The 20,538-nt window shown below is 42.3% G+C and overlaps 1 protein-coding gene across 1 annotated transcript in view; it reads left to right on the forward strand.

Moving 5' to 3' along the window:
- Nampt (nicotinamide phosphoribosyltransferase) overlaps window positions 1-19,563 on the forward strand; it is a 38,129-nt gene extending 18,566 nt beyond the window's left edge. Inside the window, exons 5-11 of the mRNA XM_032907624.1 lie at window positions 4,370-4,528; window positions 5,218-5,354; window positions 9,881-10,106; window positions 11,478-11,597; window positions 13,700-13,840; window positions 14,977-15,111; window positions 16,630-19,563. Of these exons, the coding sequence (XP_032763515.1) occupies window positions 4,370-4,528; window positions 5,218-5,354; window positions 9,881-10,106; window positions 11,478-11,597; window positions 13,700-13,840; window positions 14,977-15,111; window positions 16,630-16,740 (1,029 nt within the window). The 3' untranslated portion in view covers window positions 16,741-19,563. The remainder of the gene's footprint in view (window positions 1-4,369; window positions 4,529-5,217; window positions 5,355-9,880; window positions 10,107-11,477; window positions 11,598-13,699; window positions 13,841-14,976; window positions 15,112-16,629) is intronic.
- The last annotated feature ends 975 nt before the right edge of the window (window positions 19,564-20,538 follow it).

Below are 20,538 nucleotides of genomic sequence, written 5' to 3' on the forward strand. Positions count from 1 at the left end.
GGAGAGGAATGTTTACGGTGGTAAAATGCCAGGATCGGAGACTTCCGTCCATTTGAATTGTCATTCCTTCCCATACCTCGTAGAAAGCAGGCAAATGGGAATTAAACCTTGTGAGAAGCTAGATGTGGTGGCAGAAGCGGGGACATAACAGACTCAAGGCCAAGACAACACAGCGAGATTCTGTCTTAGTTGAAAATAACCAACTAATAAATGTTGGTATTCAAGAGCCGCCACTCAAAAACCATACAAACACTGATCTCGGTTAAACAAAATTAGTTTATTGAACACACACCTTGATCCTGAATGTTCAGGAACTCAGAAAGGACTCGGAAGCCTAAATGTGGTCCAAGTCTACTCTGAGTAAGCTTTTTTTTTTTTTCTCTCTCGGAGCTGGGGACCGAACCCAGGGCCCGCTCTACCACTGAGCTAAATCCCCAACCCCCTCTGAGTAAGCTTTTTATAGGAAAAAACAGGTTCACAAGTTTACAGGGCAAGGAGGGGAGCAGTTGGCTTACAGTGCTCTCAGCTGACCTTTAAGCTGACTGGTAAGGGGCGGTGGTGGGTGGTGACCAGGAATTTCAGAACACTGAGATAACGGAGCATGAGCATTATAATCATAACTTTCTGGCTCATTAGTAGTATTCATCAGTGTCAGCCACAGAAACCGGAGTGAGCTCACGCGTAGGTGTAGGAAGTGCTGCCTGGTGGTCAGCCCTGACTCAAGATATTTAGACATAATGGTTCATACTGTCCTTTGATTTGATAGGTCTTACATAAAGCTTTGTGGAATTTTTCAGGATTAGCAAACCTCATAGAACAGTCATACAGAATAAAACAGGGTATGTGGTCAGGGCACCCTTGCTTTAGGCCAAGACACTTCTCTGTGTCAATGACTGGCAGTCATGTTACAACAACAATATGAAATAGTTGGCAGGCATGGAACAAAATGGCTACAGGTATTGGGCTTGACAGGGGCAGTCATACCTAACATAAGAGTGAAGAATGATAGAACCTGCCTAAAGCTCACAATAGAATGATATCCTGTGACAGTATGAAGCACAGGTCACAGAGGCTAGCACTTGGAGTTAAAAAGATCATGATTGGTAATGGGATCAGAAGAGCAGTTCTGAAAGCAGATGGGTCAGAGGTGAGAGTTGCATCAGCTTTGCTGTCTAGCAAACTATTCCCAGAATTAGTAGTTTTACACAACTTCTGTTCCATGTGGTTTCATGATCCACAGATGTTCCTTGGATTTAACACCTGCATTCAGCTAAGCCAGGCAGCCTCTCAGGCAGACAGGCCTGGGGAAGGGAGGGAGAGATGGACAGATGGACAGACAGAGACAAAGAGATAGACATGATGACGTATATAGCCCTGAATCAAGGACTGAGGACTAGAGCTTCAAATGAGAAGAGCTTGGAGGGTGTCTTAGTTAGGGTTTTATTGCTGTGAACAGACACCATGACCAATGTAAGTTTTATAAAGGACAACATTTAATTGGGGCTGGCTTACAGGTTCAGAGGTTCAGTCCATTATCATCAAGGTGGGAGCATGGCAGCATCCAGGCAGGCATGGTGCAGGAGGAGCTGAGCTCTACATCTTCACCCAAAGGAAGCCAGGAACAAACTGAACATCCTCAGGCAGCTAGGAGGAGGGTCTAGTGACACACTTCCTCCAACAAGGCCACTTTCTAATAGTATCCCTCCCTGGGACAGGCATATGCAAACAATCACAGAGGACCATGTTGATTCAACCACAGGAGTCTGTAAAGCCACAGTAGTTTTTTCCCCACTTAGATGAGCAGATTTTCACGTCTAAGATGATCTCTTTCTACTTGTTTTATTTACTGATCACTTAGCTTATTTTTAGTAAGTTTGGTTTATAAAATTTAAATCAGAAATGAATTATCTTTTTCATCCAGCTCAGTACTCATTACCATTTTAGTAATATCTTCTAACTTTTTCTAAAGTAGATTGGAAGCTGCATCTGACAGTATACTATCAGGCTTAGAACATTAAAATGGAAATTTATCATTCCAGAATGAAGTCTAATAAATTCCCAAGCCAAATTCACTAGTGTGATTCCAGTGGTTACATATCAGCCTGAATTTGGAGTTAGTTTACCGGCAGTCAAGAAAAAAGTGAAATAAAGAATAGTTCAGTAAGAACCTAACAATTCTAACACTTCCTCACATAAATACTTCACACAACTTTCTTATAACAAGCTTTGGTAAAAGGTAAGCATGGGTCTCTAAGTAGAATTCTTGAATATCAGTAGCCCGACTAGAATCAAATCAGTCTAAAGGAGTAAAGGCGTGACTACTTTAAGTAATTACTTAGTAGAGTTTAGTGCATAAGTCAGAGCTGCTTTGTGGGCTGTTTGGTGCAGGTCCACACAAGTAAAGGAATCAGAACAAGCATTAGAGACTTAGGACAGTGTGAATCTCTGCTTATAGTGAGCGATAGACTCCATCTGTAGTGCACATCCTATCTATCTCCTCAGGTGGACTCCATCTGTAGTGCACATCCTATCTATCTCCTCAGGTGGACTCCATCTGTAGTGCACATCCTATCTAACTCCTCAGGTGGACTCCATCTGTAGTGCACATCCTATCTATCTCCTCAGGTGGACTCCATCTGTAGTGCACATCCAACTCCTCAGGTGGACTCCATCTGTAGTGCACATCCTAATCTCCTCAGGTGGACTCCATCTGTAGTGCACATCCTAACTCCTCAGGTGGACTCCAGGTGCACACTCCTCCATCTGTAGTGCACATCCTAACTCCTCAGGTGGACTCCATCTGTAGTGCACATCCTATCTATCTCCTCGGGTGGACTCCATCTGTAGTGCACATCCTAACTCCTCAGGTGGACTCCATCTGTAGTGCACATCCTAACTCCTCAGGTGGACTCCATCTGTAGTGCACATCCTATCTCCTCAGGTGGACTCCATCTGTAGTGCACATCCTATCTATCTCCTCAGGTGGACTCCATCTGTAGTGCACATCCTATCTATCTCCTCAGGTGGACTCCATCTGTAGTGCACATCCTAACTCCTCAGGTGGACTCCATCTGTAGTGCACATCCTAACTCCTCAGGTGGACTCCATCTGTAGTGCACATCCTCTCTATCTCCTCAGGTGGACTCCATCTGTAGTGCACATCCTAACTCCTCAGGTGGACTCCATCTGTAGTGCACATCCTCTATCTCCTCAAGTGGACTCCATCTGTAGTCCTATCTCCTCAGAGTGGACATCCTATCTATCTCCCTCAAGGTGGACTCCATCTGTAGTGCACATCCCAATCTCCTCAGGTGGACTCCATCTGTAGTGCACATTCTAACTCCTCAGGTGGACTCCATCTGTAGTGCACATCCTATCTATCTCCTCAGGTGGACTCCATCTGTAGTGCACATCCTAACTCCTCAGGTGGACTCCATCTGTAGTGCACATCCTAACTCCTCAGGTGGACTCCATCTGTAGTGCACATCCTAACTCCTCAGGTGGACTCCATCTGTAGTGCACATCCTAACTCCTCAGGTGGACTCCATCTGTAGTGCACATCCTATCTCTCCTCAGGTGGACTCCATCTGTAGTGCATATCCTATCTATCTCCTCAGGTGGACTCCATCTGTAGTGCATCCTCCTATCTCCTCAGGTGACTCCATCTGTAGTGCACATCTATCTCTATCTCCTCAGGTCTCCATCAGTAGTGTGGACTCCATCTGTAGTGCATCCCTAACTCCTCAGGTGGACTCCATCTGTAGTGCATATCCTATCTATCTCCTCAGGTGGACTCCATCTGTAGTGCACATCCTATCTATCTCCTCAGGTGGACTCCATCTGTAGTGCACATCCTATCTCTCCTCAGGTGGACTCCATCTGTAGTGCACATCCCTATCTCAGGTCTCCTCAGGTGAACTCCATCTCCATCTGTAGTGCACATCCTATCTCTGTCGTCAGGTTCTCTCTATCTGTCGCGCCCTTCCTATCTCCTCAGGTGGACTCCATCTGTAGTGCACATCCTAACTCCTCAAGTAGACTCCATCTGTAGTGCACATCCTATCTATCTCCTCAGGTGGACTCCATCTGTAGTGCACATCTTATCTAACTACTCAGGTGGACTCCATCTGTAGTGCACATCCTATCTCCTCAGGTGAACCCCATCTGTAGTGCACATCCTAACTCCTCAGGTGGACTCCATCTGTAGTGGTGGACTATTTCTGTAGTGCACATCCTATCTATTGCCTCAGAGAGCCTACTGAAGTTTCTAAGAGTCAAGATGTACAGGATGTTTCTTCTAAGAAAACTATGATTTCCCTAGAAGGAACCCAATATTTTATGGTAATAATGTGGTTATTTTTCATTACAGACTATTCTTGTCCAGTCCTGGTATCCAATTACAGTGGCCACAAATTCAAGAGAGCAGAAGAAAATCCTGGCCAAATATTTGTTAGAAACTTCTGGTAACTTAGACGGTCTGGAATATAAGTTACATGACTTTGGCTACAGAGGAGTCTCTTCACAAGAGGTAAGGAACTGGCTGAGCCTCGTAGGCTACAGTGTGGATTGTCAGTGGTGTATTACTCACTTCTGTTGCTATGGGGAAGCACCATAACCAAAAGCAACAGATGGAGGGAAGGCAGGAGAGCCTGTGGCGGCAGGAGGTGTAACAGCAGGACAGGAAGCCAAGAGCTTATGGCTTCAAATACAAGCGTGAAGCAGAGTGAGAAAACTGGAGATGCCATGAGGCTTGAAATCCTTGAAGCCTCCTGCAGTGATGCACTTCCTCCAGAAGGCTGTACCTCCTTAACCTGCCCGATCAGCACCACCAATCGGAGACCCAGTGTTCAACTCTCTGAGCCTATACGGACCATTCTTATCTAAACCACTGCAGTGAGAGGCCACTCTCAACTTCTAGAATTATCACAGAGATGGGACTTGCTTTTAAGTAGGCCATTTCTTGCAATTCTGGGGACATAGCAACAGATAACTTGAGTATCTATTGTGTGTCATCCTGTTCCCAGTACATGGGATAGACCTCTCAGCACACGTTCCAGCTCTGATGTTAGACGGAGGGGTAGACAGACAGGCAGCAGATGCTGATGCAGAACAGCACAGCTCCAGGGTAAAGACACTGGGATGAGGCCCAGAGGTGGGATGAGGCAAATGGAGTGTTACGTTCCTCTTCTGAATTTCTGTTCGTGGTTGATCTTCCAGACTGCCGGCATAGGGGCATCTGCTCATTTGGTTAACTTCAAAGGAACAGATACTGTGGCGGGAATTGCTCTAATTAAAAAATACTATGGGACAAAAGATCCTGTTCCAGGCTATTCTGTTCCAGCGGCAGAGCACAGGTAAAATTGAGTTTGTTCTCATCCTTGTGTTTGCTATTTAAACACTTGCCTTACATGCACAAGGCCCAGGGTTCTATCTCTGGCCCTACAAACAGAATTGCTTTCTAAAACTTGTTTGAACTTGTTATTTGTAACTCAGCAACAGCTTACCTAACAACAGAGCCAGATGCTAAATAAACTTTCATGGACGTACAAATTGGATACGCACACTTTTTACAAAGATTAGTGTCCAGCAGGACGAGGATTTCCAAACTTTTCTTATAAAAGCATTGGAGACTTCCTAACACTTAACAGTTGCCATATTGGTCTTATTTTATTTTTATGTATTCATTTATTTATTTTTATTGGATATTTTCTTTTTACATTTCAAATGTTATCCTCTTTCCCAGCTTCCCCTCCAAAAACTCCCTATCTCATCCCCTCTCCCCCTACCTCCATGAGGGTGCTCCCCCACCCACTACCTCCTGCCTCCCTGCCCTGGCATTCTCCTACAATGGGGCATCGAGCCCTCACAGGACCAAGGACCTCTCCTCATATTGATGTCAGACAATGCCATCCTCTGCTACATGGATTGGAGCCATGGGTGGCTCCATGTGTACTCTTTGGTTGGTGGTTTAGTCCCTGGGAGCTCTGAGGTATCTGGTTGGTTGATATTGTTGTTCTTCCTATGGTGTTGCAAACCCCTTCAGTCCTTTCTCTAACTCCTCCATTCGGGACCTCATTCTCAGTCCAGTGGTTGGCTGCTAGCATCTGCCTCTGTATTTGTCATGCTCTAGCAGAGCCTCTCAGGAGACAGCTATATCAGGCTCCTGTCAGCAAGCACTTCTTGGCATCAGCAATAGTGTCTGGGTTTAGTGTCTGTATATGGGATGGATCCCCAGGTAGGGCAGTCTCTGGATGGCCTTTTCTTCAGTCACACTTTGTCCCTGTATTTCCTCCTGTATTTTGTTTCTTTTTCTAAGAAGATCTGAAGTATCCATACTTCAGTTTTCCTTCTTGAGCTTCATGTGGTCTGTGGATTGTATCTTGGGTAATTCGAGCTTTTCAGCTGATATCCACTTATCAGTGAGTGCATACCATGTGTGTTTTTGTGTGATTGGGTTACCTTACTCAGGATATTTTCTAGTTCCATCCATTTGCCTATGAATTTCATGGAGTCATTGTTTTTATAGCTGAGTAGTACTCCATTGTGTAAATGTATCACATTTTCTGTATCCATTCCTCTGTTGAAAACATCTGGGTTCTTTCCAGCTTCTGGCTATTATAAATAAGGCTGCTATGAACATAGTGGAGCATGTGTCCTTGTTATATGTTGGAGCATCTTTTGGGTATGTGCCCAGGAGTGTATTGGTTTTATTTTAAGGAATGGCTTTTCATTTGCTACACTGCATAGGCAGGTAGATTTTTCTTCATTAAGCTGGGAATGCAGTAAGTACTGATTACTTTCCCTGCTTCTCTATGTGATCTCACCCATCTCTGCCCAGGAAACTGTTATCTTCAATTCCAGATAGAAAGCCATTTTAATAGTCATAATTTAAAAAGAAGTTCTTGTTCTCTCGTGCTTGCTTGTTTGCTCTTACTAAACTGAAGGTGTACTAGGAAATTACAGTCCAGGTCGCACCAGTCTCAGTCTTATCTAGAGTTTCCCTTCACGGGAAGTAAACGCCATCAATAGGGAGTATGTGGCTCTGGTTCTTCGCTTCCTTCACTGTAGTCGTTCAGGAGTGCTTAACATTCTGTGTAGGTCTGGGTCTGAGCTTCATCACTGAGACACTAACTCCCCAGCCTTCGTGTACAAGGCAGTCTGCTTGGAGCTGCAAGAGTCAGAAAGATCCAGAGCTGACCCTCCTGATAAAAATAGTACACTAGTAGCAGTCGGCTCTGTTTGCTAAGCATTTTTATTTAAAGAAGCACAATTAGAGTGTAGCAGTCTCAAACAAGTTGAAAAGGGGTCATATTTATTGGCTAGATCAAAAAAGCTTTTATAGGGACAATAATCTTGACTTTATAAGGGAATAATAAAATCTGGTTAAACATTTTGAGAGTAATACTTTTTCATGTTTACTGTCTACCAAGCATTATGATCGAGTGTATGCGTGCTCTAGAGACTAAGGGCTGAAACAGGTATGTTAAAAGTAATTGAAAGTCGGGTTAGGGCTAGTTATTATTAAGCACCTTCATGTTGAGTGTTAACTCTGCATATCATGCATGTCTGTCTTTTTGTTTTTGAATGCAGATTCCTGTAGCCCAGGCTGGCCTTGAACTTGTTATGTCACTTGAGCTCCCAAATTTCCTTCACTTGAGCTCCCAAATTTCCTGCCTCCATTTCCAAAGTGCTGTGACTATATTCAGTTCTAGCTTACTATTAATTAGACATTTTCAAAAAGTAGATCCGAAGTTCTGAGCAAATGATATGTTAGAGATCGATTGTGGGTCATGTGGATAGCAGGATAGCAGGAAAACCGGAAGCTAGGCTTTCTAGGAAGTAGCGTAGGAAACTGTCCTAAGGATGTTGGGTTTGCAGCTAGGTGGTTAAATGAATGCAAAGAAGTTGATAAACATGATACAATTGCTAAAATAGATTATTTGAATTGTGATACAGAATAGTCAGCTAACATTAAGGACACTGCTATATAAGAAGGCACCTTGAGTATGAGTGTTAGCTGATGAAAGTTATTTGTGTTTTTATTAGTCTGTACCCATGTCTTTTATATTTTTAATATAGTAATCACATAGTAGGCTGTCAACTAAATAAGTTTTGAAGGAATAAGCACATGAGTATACCACGAGTCTAAAGACAAGGAGAGTCTCTAGGGTTCTGGGCTAAATGAAAAGGACACTGTGTGCATGCACAGGGTGGAAGTCTGGTGTGTTTTATGATCCTGTGTTTGACTAAAAGCCTGCTTGACTTAACAGCTGACACAGTGAGTAGCCTTAGGCAAATAATTTATCTCTCTCCCAGTCCTCTATTCAACCACACAAGGAGAAGCTACTGTTTCCCAACAGAAGGCCGTTAGAATAAATGCTAACATCTAAAATAGCTCTAAAGCATTACTGCTGTTGTAAATACTTCCTTAGAGAGTTTGACTCTGGAAATAAAAAGTGACTCAGTTCCTCACCTTCTCCCCTCGGATTCTGGAAGGTGTCAGCCTAATCTGATGACTGGAGTCTGGGGAAATGCCATTATTCTCAGGGCTGTGATCATAGGAGTGCTGTCCACACAGCACGTCTGTGGAGAAGATAAAGAGTTTCAGTCTGTAACAGAGCCAGGTTCCTGAGTAGATGAAGGAGACAGGAGAGCAGCAGGGACATGAAGAAATCCCCAGCTCCTCCTGAAGACTGGGACTGGCCGGGCAGCAGGCATAGCAGTCTTGTTGAGACTGAGGCAGTCGGTTTGAGCCGCATAAGCAGTGACTGTAGGAGTTGATTCTCGCATTGTGAATCTCTCCAGGGTTGGTGATCACTGAGCCAAATTCTCTGACTTAAATGTCCTCTCTAGGACAGAAGCAGTTCTGATGAAAGTGGGCTTCTTATCTGTATCTTTCCTCTAGCAGGCAGACACTGTGAAGGAGAGCCGTGAGACGGCTCCTGGTTTGTAAGAAGAGCATTCATTATGCCTTGTTTCGTACATACAGGCCTTTCTCCGTTTCAGTGAGTGTAGGCTTACAGTCCTCAAGTGCACACCAGCTACTCCTAACAGCCATGGACAGGAAAAAGGTATTTACCTTAGTTAGCCCTTTAGGATAAAAAGAAGAATATAAAATAGCAACTTCTGAGTTAAATGAATATAGTTAGGTCTGTAGTTGGCTTTCTATCCTCATCAAGGAGTGGCTGAGAAAATCAACTTAGAGGATGAACAAAATATGGTTTCCTAGTAGAAACTTTTACAGTTTGCTTTCTATCTTAAATTACATTATGTTCAAACTAACTGTTAAGATTCCTGTCCCTTGATCACATACCAATAAGTAAAGAACCTATGGGTAAATTACATCGCTGCCTGTTACTGAAGATATAACAGGTATAGTTATAGTTATTTGACTGTATATACTATGATAAAAGATTTTGCAAGGTAAAAAAGGCAGATATGTTGTACAGTTTCAGAAATTCATTAAAAAAAAAAACCGAGTGCTAGAGTTGCCAAGCAAAAACGGAAGTATGTTTTCTCCCTTTTTAACATGAGATATGGAAGTATGGAAGGCTGGCTGCACGCACTTCTTTAGCTCACTGACTGAGTAGATTGAGGAATACTGAAACAAAAACCAGTTTATTATTGGATAACTATTGATTTTAGTGCTAAGTAATAATAACTACTAAACTGAATATAATCAACTTGTAGAGGTAAAAACAAATTGGCCAAGGAGTGGTTTGGCCCAACAATTCGTTTGCTTTCTGATGTCCACTTGTTAAACTGGATCCCTTTCCCTGCAACACTGAAGATGTGGTATAGTGAGCAGGTGCTTAGTGATGCTGCAGAGATGGGTCATGTGTCCACCTTAGTAAGTCTGTCTCTTCGTTTTGTCTTCTAGTACCATAACAGCGTGGGGGAAAGACCATGAAAAAGATGCGTTTGAACACATAGTAACGCAGTTCTCCTCAGTGCCTGTGTCTGTGGTCAGCGATAGCTATGACATCTATAACGCGTGTGAGAAAATATGGGGTGAAGACCTGAGACACCTGATAGTGTCGAGAAGTACAGAGGCACCACTGATCATCAGACCTGATTCTGGAAATCCGCTCGACACTGTCCTGAAGGTGTGTTGTCACGCACATTGTTAGGATGGCTGGCTGCAGCTACTTCACTGCTCATGTACACACACCATTCCAGGGCACTCTGGGAAAGTCTCCCTCAGAGAGGGGCCATAGTAGATTTGCACACGGTCACACATGCACTGCAGAGAAAGGATGTCAAGGCTTATTTATGTATTGTCACGTAGACAGCTGAGGACTGCTTAATGCTCCTTATGTGCCTTCAGACTACTCGAGGCTTGGTCCATTTCTTAGAAGTCATTGTTACAGCTTTGAGGTAGTTAGGATAGAAGCACGTGTTCAGGGTAATAAGGAATACAGATAATCCAAACTTGCTTTTCAAGTCATGTCTGACTGGAGATAACACCACTTCTTAATAAGCAGAGGAAGGCCTTTTTGGTGTTCAGGGCCTGATTTGCCTTTTTTACAAGTATTTGTCACAGCAGGAGTTCATTGATGCCTTCTACTAGAGAACTGCTGTGTGCTGCTTTGCACCAGTGTTTGCTTCAATCTTATCAAAAACAAACCCTGTTGGTTGTAAAGGAGGAAATGACCTGCTCTGCCAAGGTTGAGAAACATGGAAATGGAGTCCTAGCATCCAGTGAGACTGCCCAGCTCACTGTTCACTTGTAGGAAGTGGGAACATAGATTACAGGACGTCTTTTTTATTCTGTAAACAGCCCCATCTCAATACCTTGGCCTGAAGTGTTTCACTGTTGACAAACATCTCTGTGATGATAGTTCTGAGAATAAAGAAAGCCATTCACATGGACTTTTTCATTGGGATCTTGGAGGAGTTATCGTCTTAAGGGTTGTGTCTGACCACGTTTTCCTGAACAAGTTAAACTCTGTCGCATTTGGGCTGCTGTGCCATCTCAGCAGCAGTGTTGGACAGAGTGGCTGGAGTAATACATAGGTTAGCACTGGGAGCCGAAGCCTTGGGCAACTACATGTTATATACACTTTGATCCTTCTTAATGTGACGGTTGCATTTCTCTCAGCATTGTGACCAAGTGTCAGACACATACACCGAGCAGAATAGGTCCTACATTCTTCTTTAAATATGCGTCGGTTTCATAGTATGGATTTTTTTTTCTTGAATCTGGTCATTTGAAAGATGTAAAGGAAAGCAAGCACGTTTGGTGCGACTTCAAGGACATAAATTAACTGAACTAGGAGAGAGCACACCTGTTTCTAATATGGTTAAAAGGTATTGGAAACAAACTTTTTATAATTTTATATGTGGTTTAAGACTATGTAATTGAATTTTTTACTTCTCAAAATTGTTTAACAAGGAAAAATTCTTTTTTAGCTCAGGGAGCAACCAGTAGCGCGCCCCAGTTTTAGTTACTTATGGCATGTGATTGTCTCACACAGGTCTTAGATATATTAGGCAAGAAGTTCCCTGTCTCTGAGAACTCCAAAGGCTACAAGTTGCTGCCACCTTACCTTAGAGTCATTCAAGGAGACGGAGTGGATATCAATACTCTACAGGAGGTAGGTCTCAATAAGAAAGTTCACATTCCTGAGACAGCTCTTTTATATTCATAAACAGCCCATTAAGATTTAAATGCAATTGTGAGTCTTATTTAAAGTATTTATGATGGTAAGTACTTTTGGTGTAGTACTTAGTTTAGAAATAATAGCTTAAAATGCTGAAATGGCAGCCAAAGCGTTTCTCCAGGCCTCACTAGCTCCCTTCTGACAGGATTCTAAACAGGAAGAAAGGCAGGCTTAGGTTTGAAGAGCCCAGAGTGTGTATGAGAATCGGTGCTCATTGGTAGAATGACAGAGCCCAGCTAGGTTCACTTGGGAACAGAGTCCCAAGGAGGGATTATCAGATCAGGTTGGTGTATGAGCTGGTGGGGTGGTATTTTGATCACATTGATTAAGGTGTGAAGACCTACCCATTGCAAGCAATTCCCTGGGTCCTGTGCGGAATTACAACTTTGATATAAATGCTAAGAACATACATAAATACCTAACATGTGAAAAGCGCGTACACACTGGAGCCAAACTCGTGTGAATGATATTAACATAACTAAATCCTAAGGGCTCCTGAGCCAGCCTAAATAGTAAATAAATATGTATGGAAGTTCTGTATGAAATACGAAAATGGGCAATGAAATAAGAGCAATAATTTTCCCATTTACTCCCTTTGATTTTTTTTTTTTTCCTTCTGATTTCTTTGTGGGTGTATTTTGACTTTTTATAACTTTGAGTGGAGAAACTTTAGCTGGCATACAGTGATGTGAAATTAAGTTCTCCTTTTCAGGTCTGTACACAGGGTGGTGAGTGAAGCCATTTACTCTCCTCCTGCCTCTGCGGAAAACAGTCTTCTCCCTTTTCTCTTGTACTTGCATTTCTTTTGTATTGAAATTCACTTCTTTCACAGTCATCTCAGTGAAAACTCTGTGTTTCGGGGCCTTGGATACCTTTGGGTTTAGGGGTGGGGGGAGTAGGGTAGAATTTGTGACCACCACAGCTTACAGTAACTCAGGAGACAAGAAGCAAGTTCAGTTCAATACAACTCAGGAGTTGTTGATTCAGAGTCTGACTCTGAGTATTTTAGGCCTTATTTAAATACAACACAATTTGGGGGAATTTTTTCTGGTGATACTAACTCAATCTTGTGTGTACAATAAAGCTTAAGACTCTCTGTAAAGCCCCTGTGACCTCTTCCATAAAGATGGGATCTGTAGGTTTTCCTCAGTGCTGTAGATTGTTGAGTTTATACCAGTCTGGGGAAGGATCCGGTGTGGTCTTAGCCCTTCAGGAAGTGCAGAGGTCACTAGGCTATGAACCTTCTGCTCCCAGCCTTCTGGGCAGAAATCAGCGGATGTACTCGCTCCCTTGAAGAGACAGCCCTGTGTGCTTGCGTGCCTGGTTCCCTTACTGCTTATCTGTGAGCAGGACGATCTCCATGCCTTCCACAGCATGCAGTAATCAATAGACATAGACCTAACTTGTATAAAAGCTAAAGGAATCACCACTTTAGTAAAATAAACTGTTTGTTTTCCCGTAAGAATTAAGGTAAAATCAGTTTAAAAGCACCCACACAAAAAAAATAGATGGTTGAAATTTTAAAAATGATTGCGCTTCTTGGTGTTCTGTTAGTAACACGTAATGCTATGTGGTATTTCCATTCCTTTTACAATGTTGAAAATCAAGAGAAAAGATAAGTTTGAGCCTTCAAACTTACCTGTGGCTTCTGATGGTCACACATAGTGACACAGTGCACTGACTCATCTGTGATGATTACAAATCCCTAGTGTGTGGTAATTTGGGGCAAATATTTTGGCCTTGTTTACGGCATTGGGCAGTGATTTTTGAGGTGGCCAGGAAAGAGAGCTTACAAATCCTTAAGTGTTAGGCCTCTTCACTCCCGCATCCCAACCACAGTGGCTACTACAGGTGAAATCCCTCCTTCCATTCACCCTGCTTTTCTCATCTTGACTGGGATTTTAGAAAGAAAACGTGTTCTATTATCTGCCTAGGCCTCTAAGTTTTAAGTATTGAATGATACAAAACAGCTGTAGTAGTTTCAGAATATTATCCTTTGAAAATAACCTCCATCGTCTTTGTTTTTGATCTTGTAGATTGTCGAGGGAATGAAACAGAAAAAGTGGAGTATTGAGAACGTCTCCTTCGGCTCTGGTGGTGCTTTGCTCCAGAAGTTAACCAGAGACCTCTTGAATTGCTCCTTCAAGTGCAGCTATGTTGTAACCAATGGCCTTGGGGTAGGTCCTTCAGCTTTTCTTCTCCTTTCTTTCGTGTATCTAGGAAGAGGACGTGAGTGCCGAAGTCAGAGGGCAGTGTGCTGCTGGGCTCTCGCTACCTATCTTAGAAACAGAAGAAAGGTGTCAGCTAGTATCAAGAGATAGACATAGGAGCCACTAAACTGAACCATTTCAAGGAAAGGGTGTTCAGTGTATTGTGCGTGCCTTTGTATGAAGAAGTTCCTTCTATTTGGCTAAGATTAAGATGGTCAGCTCACCTGGCCATGACGTACTAAGACGATCAAGTATGTCCCTGTCAAGACCCTGTTCCAAGGGTCATGTTTAGTGGCCGTAGTGTAGCAGGGCAGCCTCCCCTTTCATCCTTCTTTGCCTCTTAGAGGCTGAGTGAGGAGTCTGTAGAGTGGGGGTTAGGGAAAGTAAGAGCCCTGAGGAACAGAGCAGAATCCATGGCTCAGCAGACAAAGGCTCTTCCTCCCATACAAGTTCAATTCCCAGAACCCACCTAGAGGTGGAAGAGAAAACCAGCTCCAGAGTTGTGCTCTGACCACCTTTACACACGTAAACAGTAATTATAAATAAACCCTGAAGAGGCCCTGTGTGCTGTGTCCACCTTCGTTTGGAGCGTCCTGTCTGTCTTCTTGCTCGTCCACTGCTGGTGTACATTGCCTCATTCATGTTAGGCCAGCTCCCGCCCTCTGAGCCTCTTACTGAGATAAAGGTAAGAAGTAATGAAGGAGGAAGGTTATACAACAAGAGTGTCTTTATCTTAAACACCCTAGTTCTCTCTAGTTTGTAAACACGTTTGTTAGGTAAGGGCAACTCCATCAATTTCTCTAAATTGTACTATAAAAGACAGCGAGGATTTGGGTTTCCCCAGCATGACTCTTGAAGGAGACAGGCTGATGAGTTGTTTCTCAAAGCCAGTTGCAGACTGACGTAGTTACACATTCAACACTACAGACTTAAAACTTGTATATATAGTACACTTTAAAACCAAAAAGCACTTGTCTAGCCAGTGGTCCAACCTAAGGCCTTAAGTGTGCAGGCGAGAGCTCTGGCATTGAGCTGTATACATGTCTTTAGAGATACTCAGTGGGAGATGATTGATCATTTTTCTCTTAACTTGGGTTTCTCAGGTTAATGTCTTTAAGGACCCAGTTGCTGATCCCAACAAAAGGTCGAAAAAGGGCCGGCTGTCTTTACATAGGACACCAGCAGGGACCTTTGTCACCCTTGAAGAAGGAAAAGGAGACCTTGAAGAATATGGCCATGTGAGTATCGGTTTACTGGGGTTTGTAAACCAGTGAGCTGGCTTTACGAATTAAGAAAAGGGGTTTTTGTGTAATTCTTTCAAACTGTTTAAGAGTTTTTCCCCCAGTGACCAGCATGATAGATAGTGATGGCCTTTAATGGACTTCTGTGTATTTGATCTTAATCTTACTGTCAGCAGTGACTAAATTCTGGAGAAGCAAAGAATGATATTAGATGTTGCCTTTGGACTTCACATAACTATCTGTATTACAGTAAAACATTGTAATTTCATAATAGACAAACTAGCCAAATTCCAGACATTTTGAAGGAAAGCGAGAAAGCAAATTGTCTTAGCATCATAGAAATGGAGTGGGTCACTCAGATTACACAACTGAGCTTTCTGATTCTGGGTAACCCCGCTGGGAAGAGCATGCAGTGTGTGCTGACGTAGGCCATGTGATCGGACGGTTTTCAGCATAGATTCACTTCACTGATCTCTAAGCCAATAGATGAGAGGAAGGGCTTCAGTTTGAGAGGAAAAACTCACAAGTACACATTTACTGCTAATATGATGCTTTAATACTGTGCAAATCTGACTGCTTACAACAGTTACTTTTATTTCATTCTGTCTTTTAAGATTTGGGGGGGCTGGGATAAAATAATCCTATGAGGACCATGTGAACTGGTATACAGGCTTTTAGAATTAAATCTCTTCGTATAACCCACCAGCGGTTCTTCATTTCCCAAAGCAGTTGGAGCTACCAAGGCTCTGCTGTACTGGATCATCTCAAATGAAGCAAAGCCAGTTGAGACTGAGGAAGCAGTGATTGACAGTGTCCAGTCACAAGCTTGACCTCGCCTCTGTGCTCGGCTACACGTTTGGTTAGCACATAGACCCAGGATTTTCCGGTAGTTTATATTGAAACTTAGAAAAGAAAATGCTACATCTAGAACACTAATTCGGAGCACACAAGATGCCAGCTAACATCGTGTGTACTAGAAGAAAATTAAGATGAATTAAAGTGGAATTTTCCTATAGAAGCTAGACTGTACAGGGCCTTAGGGAAGTGAGTCCTCCCCCTCTGTTGATAGTTGCCTGTGACTCTAATTACAGTCTTTATGTGACTCGGGCACTATAAAGGAGACCAAAATCAACACCTGTGTTTCTGTTTTGGGTTGGGTTTTTAGATTTTATCCGTTTTTAAGGCCAAAATGTAATGGCTAACAATTTATTAAACTTTAGATTGACAGGTGTAAGCAAAAGTGAGGCTCTTGGCCAGGCCCCGAGTAATAGTTACCAGGACTCTTGCAGTTCTCCCAGCAAACGTGTTTGTTTCCTCAGCAGTAGAAAAGATAGGCATCTGGTGTTTTGCTTCTCTCTTTAAGCAAACCAGTGTAAGAGTGTTTATTATAATGTCACTGTATAAGCTGACACCCCGACAGCTTTGTGTATTTGACCTCTTAAGTAAATTGGTCAAAGCATGATTCGAATATTTAGTAGATGAGGTCTTTTTAATAACAAAATTTACATTCTGCAGGATCTTCTCCATACGGTTTTCAAGAATGGGAAGGTGACAAAAAGCTACTCATTTGACGAAGTCAGAAAAAATGCACAGCTGAACATGGAGCAGGACGTGGCGCCTCACTAGGCTTTGTGTGAGCGGGTGGTTGTGTGTGCAGTGTGTGTGTACATACGTGCGCGTATGTGTGCGCCTGTGCGTGTGTACTAACAGTCATTGTACAGATGTGTGGGTTTGTTTATGATACACTGCAGCCAGGTTATTTGTTGGTTTATGGACATACTGCCCTTTTTATTTTTCCCAGTGTTTAGATGATCTCAAATTAGAAAACACTTATAACCATGTACAAGATTAATGCTAAGTAAGCTTCTTAGGGCCTTTGCTAATAGATAGTAACTCAATCCGGTGTTGATCTTTTCACAAGTAACAGAACCAAGAAACTTTTCTATATAACTATGATCACATAAAACAGATTTGCATAAATTACCATGCCTGCTTTATGTTTATATTTAACTTGTATTTTTGTACAAACGAGATTGTGTAAGATATATTTAAAGTTTCCGTGATTTAACAGTCTGTTTCCAACTTTTCATGATTTTTATGAGCACAGACTTTCAAGAAAATACTTGAAATAAATTACATTGCCTTTTGTCCATTAATCAGCAAATAAAACATGGCCTTAACAGAGTTGTTTGTGTTGTTGTACATTTGGAAATTATGTCAGGACATATACCCAACAGAATTACTAACATCACTGCCCTTGTAGAATATGCAGTAATCATTGTCCACTGAAGAGAATAATGGTTCTTCCGCGATGTTTAGGCATTGTACAGTTCTGTAGCCTGGTCATTGTATTGTACCAGTGATGCCAAATCCCGAAGGCCTGTTCTGCGATTTTATATGTCGGATATTGCCTGTGGCTCTAATATGCACCTCAAGATTTTAAGAAGATAATGTTTTTAGAGAGAATTTCTGCTTCCACTATAGAATATATACATAAATGTAAAATATTGAAAGTGGAAGCAGTGTATTTTAAAGTAATTACACTTCTGAATTTATTTTTCATATTCTATAGTTGGTATGACTTAAATGAACTGCTGGAGTGGGTAGTGAGTGTACTTATTTTAAATGTTTTGATTCTGTTATATTTTCATTAAGTTTTTTAAAAAATTAAATTGGATATTAAACTGTACGGACATCATTTATTAATTTTAGATTGAACCCTCGGTAACTAAAGCAAGTTCTCGATGTTGTCTTCCCCAGTGGAGAGCATGATTCTGAGAGGAGGAATCTTTCTCAGTGCAGAGACTTAGCTAAAGCACTCGTCCTCAGGGTGCTTATACTGATTTACTGCTAGGTCCCGAGTCAGCCATTGCACTCAGCAAGACACAAGTCTCTGAGGTGACTCCTTGGTCACTTGTAGGTGACACTACACAGTTCTAAGCCAGGGTTGGCCAGCCTCTCCTGCAGGCCGACTTCACACTGCTTCTTCATTTTTAGTTACACACTGTCTAAGGCTGCTTCTCACTTCAGTGGCAGAAATTGAGTAGTTGCAATAGAGACCGAATAGTCCTCAGAGCCTGGAATGTTCACGAAACACAGTCACAGAGAGCTCACTAGCCCGTGTTCTAAGAAAAGGAACGTGCTTTGGCATTTTAAGACAGATGTTGGTTTTTCTGGGAAGGGAGGAAGTTGAATTTTATGGAGTTTCTCTTGTTCTTTCTCATTTAAGAATCTGATACTAGAACACTGAATTTAGAAAAGTTTTAACAACTTGCCATTAAGATAGAATATTAAAAGCCATAAATCATGTAAAACAATTTCCTGAGGAAACATGAGGTGAATTAGAGAGGTTTGCAGGTGATCCTAAAGCTTAGAACAGTAAGCATTACCCATTTATAGTAACTACTTAATTCTGTAATACATGGAAAAAAACATATTTAAGCTGAGTTTAAAAAAATTGGAACTTGAGTAGTGTTGTCATGGTGTACTACATGCCTATAATCCCAGAAATGAGGGGACACAGAAAGATCAAAAACCAACATCATCCTTGAGTACACAGCAAATTTTAGGCTATCCCATACTACCTGGCTCAAAAGTAAATGTACCTAAGAATAGTAGTACTGCAAAGACCTGTCCTGAGTGCGTGTAAGCGTAGTCAGTACTTGAGAGTATATACACAGGAGGTTACGTTCAAAACCAGCCTGAGCTATAGACCCTTGTGTCTCCTCCCAGAAAGGACAGGTACTGCTTCACAAAGGCTCGTAGAGTACTACACAAAACTCATTGGTGTCACGTGTTACGTGAATTCCACCAGCTACACATGCCAATTTTGTCTTGAAACATGTAGTGTAAACTAGTAGTTTCCGTTTGTGTACAGTGTGGGTCCAGAGATAGAATGAGTCATCCCTCTTGGCTCTGGTCCCCTTGGAACAGATTCATGTTGGATCTCTGTCACTAAGCAGTGTCTGGCCACCCCGTTCTGAGTACCAAGTGGTTAACATAAATGGCAAATGGAGTTGTATTTGCGTGTCATCCTTAGATTAGACTAACCTTTCAGACACTAGATTTGCAGTTGACATTAGTCCCCTCAATTCATAACTTTTAAGTAGGCAGTAGAATTTTGTGTTGAGACTAATTTGTACCCTATATTTAAAGATTTTTTATGAGTAGCCCTTTCTTTCTTGAAATGAAAAAAGCTTTTATAGTGAAATCCACCTCGGAAAATTAGAGAAAAATAGCAAGATGTTTGTTGTTGTATTAATCATACCTTAGAACTCACACGTAAACTAGTATTTTGTAGTTTTACATTCCTTTTTAACTCATTCAGTGGAGAATATCAGACTTTCTCCCAGGTTGTATGTTACGTCAATTCTAATATGTACTCAGCATCCAAGACAAACATGTAACAAACATGGAAATAAAGTTTAGTTCTGTTAGTGAAATGTTAAATTTGACTGTGTGTGTCAAATGCCATTTTCAGACCTACCTCTTCCAGGTTATCTATCTCCAAAGAGTCGGAGGATGAGGGAGGAGGGCGTGCGTGGTGATGGCTCCCGTTTTCCGCCTTCAGCAGTTCTGGATGGCAGTCCTGTCTACTGAGAGCGCCAGGATAATAACAGGCTTAAGGGTACTTGGGACATTTAAATGCAGAGAATAAATAGGTATCTGGATACAGAAGGGCCTCCAGGCATGTGTACTGTGTGTGTGTGTGTGTGTGTGTGTGTGTGTGTGTGTGTGTGTGTGTGTGTGGGTGTGTGTGTGTGTGGGTGTGTGGGTGTACACTGGGGGCGCACAGGAGGAGACCGCTCTAGTTGCCAACACCCAGCTCCACTGCGGCCAAGTCCAGCCCACCATCTGGTTTGTAGATAGTCTTACTGGAACCCATTCATTAGGTAGTAGTCACCATTGTTTTCATGCTACCAAAAAGGTGAGACAATCCACTAATCTACATTTCTAGAAAAGGAATATCAAGCCAATGAAGAAGGGCCTGTGAGGTGAACCCTTGAAGGTTGACTGCAGGACATAAGCAAGCAAAGGATACTGTTCAGCGTCAACTAAAGAGAAAGGAAGTCAGTACAGCCATGCCAAAGTGCTACCTTGGGAGATAGGTAAAAAGATAGTAGGTAAAAGGGCTTGTTGAACAAACCTAGGGACCCAAATCCTCAGCACTCAGAAAGCACTGAGTAAGCTTGCAGGTGCCTGTGACATCACCTGGATAACCAGCCAGTCCGGATAGTCAGAAGCCCCAGGCACAGTTAGAGATTCTTAAGCTCCTGAAATGGTTGCTTCATGAGCATACCGGTGAAGACTAAGACTCGAATTATGTCGGCAGGTCTTAACTTCTCTCAAGCCACAAGCTTGGGGTTTGATGAAAGCTGTGGGGGTTTGATGAAAGCTGTGGACTCTCATAAAAAAATCCTATTT

This window comes from Rattus rattus, chromosome 7 (assembly GCF_011064425.1).
Source record: "Rattus rattus isolate New Zealand chromosome 7, Rrattus_CSIRO_v1, whole genome shotgun sequence".
In the NCBI taxonomy this organism is placed as follows: domain Eukaryota; kingdom Metazoa; phylum Chordata; class Mammalia; order Rodentia; family Muridae; genus Rattus; species Rattus rattus.